We start from the raw sequence: 2,917 nt of genomic DNA on the forward strand, positions 1-2,917 counted from the left end.
TTAGTGAAAGCTAAATACCATTTCTATATCAATTTATTACCCATGGTTTAGCATTGCTAAAGGCGTTCCTTGTTTAAAAAATTTAATACCATGGACAAGATCTTTGAAAAAGTTTTAGATTTACTCTGTGTAAAAGCTTGCGTTTTATTATTATTATTACTATTTTTTAATCAGGTAAATTACAATTGCGTGAGTCGAACTCACAACCTCCCACTTACTAAAGGAGAGATTATGTCACTAGACCAAATGATACTGGGCTTTTATTATTTCATTATAGTAACGTAATTATTGACTATTTTTCAAAAATATGGCATTCATTGCTTTTATTTTTGAAATTACTGGTCTATAATAGTCCACTAATACATGAGTAGAGTGGACCACACAAAAAAGGGAAAAGCGATAATCTTCTAAATTATGTGCGGTCTCGACGTAAATTGTTTTAATTTTTATATCTTATTTTAAGAAGAAAATAATCAAGAATGAAACTCATATGTGAAAACAGTTTACTGTTTCTTAAACCATGTATTCTCCCACTGTTTTTCAAAACAACAGCACAATCCATTGTTTTTGCTTTAAAAACGGTCAATCTAGAATCATCGACTAGCCTATAAAAGGAACTCAAAAGGAGTATGTTGTGCACTAAAGTTTTCATTTCTCATTATCTTACTAATTTCTTGGTTAAGTTCTATTTTCACAACATAAATTATGATAGTCCATGTTTTGAGAATTGTCGGGTGTGAAGGTGAAGAGGAAGATGATGCAGCTAAAAAGATCTTTATAGCAGCTAAATCAATCATCGAATCTATGATTTACCAGATCAAAGAGGTATGATACATATATTATTTACCAGAAAAATCAATGATTGATTCAAAAACTCTAACAATAAAGTTGTGCTTAAATGGTTCTCTACAGTATTTCACACACGTACAATCGAAGATTGTAACGAGATCAGTTCCTGAAATTGTTAGGTTTATCCTTTACGAGGTGACACCTAAACAAATGAAGGAAGCCAACAAAAAACACAAAGCGATAAGTATATCGGTGAGTTATATCATGCATGTTCCTATTATATGGTAATAGATGAATTGGAAATACTAGGAACTTAATTATATTTTAAATATGCATGTTCACCATAATTGCGATTGGTGTTCTCTTTAGGATCCGGCTAATGAGGGGGAGTCGTACATGGAGATGGTTTTACGTGTAGAATGGGACGCTGAAAGATCGAAGTGCTATCATAAATGAATTGAAGGATCTTCAAAGAAGCAAAGAAGAAGAAAGTAAATGTTTATAAGAGTATATAATATTGCTTATTCGGTCCTAGAATCCTAGTTAGGATTAATCACTACAAGTGGCCTATGTAATACTCGAACAAATTTAAAAGTTTTTATATATTTAGATATGTGTGAGCCTCGAAATCTTTATTGAGATTAATCGTAGCAATTTTGATAAATTATTCATCGGTCAATATTAGTGATTATTGATTGATCTGGTATAATCTTTCGTGTGACCTCAAAATTATTTGATGAGTTGTAACAAAAAAAAAAAATCTGATGAGTTAAAGTGGGATTGTTGAAATGTATTTTTGAACCTTGGTGGGTAATAGAACGCTCGAGAATTATGAGCCCTGAAAAATTTTGAGATTATTGAAGGATTATTTACGATCTTAATTGCAAAGTAAATTCTCAAGGATGTTTCTGAGAAATTTTCGCAAGGTGAAAACTTTGATATAAGATTCTGATATTAATATATACGTAACGACGAGTTCGTGAGAATTATCTAGGAATTTTTCAGAGTTCTGAGCTATTTTCTATGAAATGTTTAAGTTTGGAAATTATAGAAATTCATTTAAAATAAAAATAGAAAAGGCACGATGCAATCTGGATCGTCCTTTTTATTATCGATTGATCTGAGCCGTTCGATCAAGTATACACTGGGAACTTGGGAAGAGGTTGGTGAAGGAAGGGCGCTTTGAGAACTCTCGCCTTACTTTAGTAAGTCGGCGAACTGGGTCCTAGATAATCTAAGTGTTGGAGATTGGGAGAGGGAGAGGGAGAGTTCTAGACTGAACTCGAATCTTCGACTCTTTACTTTCCTCAAAACACCGACCTTCCACTGAGATGGTATCGGGGTGCTCCACCGCCAGACAACGTCATGTCCGGCCACTTTACGACAGCGTACCGGCATCTTTAGCTCTCTCTCTCTCTTGGCGGCTCAAAGAGGAAAAAGAAAGAAGCTTTTGGCACCACCAACCTCCTTCACTCTATCTCTCTACCAACCTATTTAATTACATCCTCTCCCTTTCTTTTCAAACGAAGTTCTGGACAAGGAAATTAACTCGTTGATTTTAGAGATGACTCTGACAGTCTGTTGTTGCTCAAGATCGACATAGTTGAGAAAATTCTCTATCCCAATAATGATGGTAAGCCTAATCGGTACAATTTATATTGTCAGCACTTTAATTTTGGACTATTGTTTATTAATCTGGGTCAAGATGTTAAAATCTAGTTGCTTCTCAACCTAGGTTCAAACCAAGAAGCTATCAGTGCTCCGATGCATATGAAACATTTCACATGCGTCGAAAGTAGAGGAAGCATTTGAGGTGCCCTACCATTGTCATGAAAAAGTAGAAGAAAGAAAATTGCTTCCATTTTCTATCTAATGTAGCTTAGTTGTACGTTACTAACACAACGATTTTGATAAATGCATCGTGGTGAGAAAGCCTTCCTCTAGTCATTAATCGATCAAAGATTGTAACAGTTGACATGAGTCGAGGGCCTCACACCCAATTAGGAAGACCTGAGTAATCAATCATGTTGGTGGCTCATCATACACTCAGATCACTATCAATGATTTGTGAACTCATTCATCCCATTCCCAAATAACAGTTTTTCTTTACACTTCTTCACTTCACAAT

The 2,917-nt window shown here is 34.6% G+C and overlaps 1 protein-coding gene across 1 annotated transcript; it reads left to right on the forward strand.

Annotated features, from left to right (window-relative positions):
• The first annotated feature begins 638 nt into the window (after positions 1-638).
• LOC101300623 lies at positions 639-1,267 on the forward strand. Its single transcript, XM_004299297.1, has 3 exons — positions 639-825; positions 913-1,041; positions 1,159-1,267. Exons 1-3 carry the CDS (start codon positions 706-708, stop codon positions 1,243-1,245), a joined length of 336 nt encoding a protein of 111 aa, XP_004299345.1. The 5' UTR covers positions 639-705; the 3' UTR covers positions 1,246-1,267.
• The last annotated feature ends 1,650 nt before the right edge of the window (positions 1,268-2,917 follow it).

Source organism: Fragaria vesca, linkage group LG5, assembly GCF_000184155.1.
Source record: "Fragaria vesca subsp. vesca linkage group LG5, FraVesHawaii_1.0, whole genome shotgun sequence".
NCBI classification, from domain to species: Eukaryota; Viridiplantae; Streptophyta; class Magnoliopsida; order Rosales; family Rosaceae; genus Fragaria; species Fragaria vesca.

What these genes read in the sequence shown, in the direction of transcription:
- LOC101300623 (XM_004299297.1), top strand. Translation starts at nt 706, where the DNA reads ATGATAGTCCATGTTTTGAGAATTGTCGGGTGTGAAGGTGAAGAGGAA. An exon ending in TGATTTACCAGATCAAAGAG is followed by an intron (nt 826 to 912) that starts GTATGATACATA and finishes GGTTCTCTACAG; the next exon opens with TATTTCACACACGTACAATC. An exon ending in ACAAAGCGATAAGTATATCG is followed by an intron (nt 1,042 to 1,158) that starts GTGAGTTATATC and finishes TGTTCTCTTTAG; the next exon opens with GATCCGGCTAATGAGGGGGA.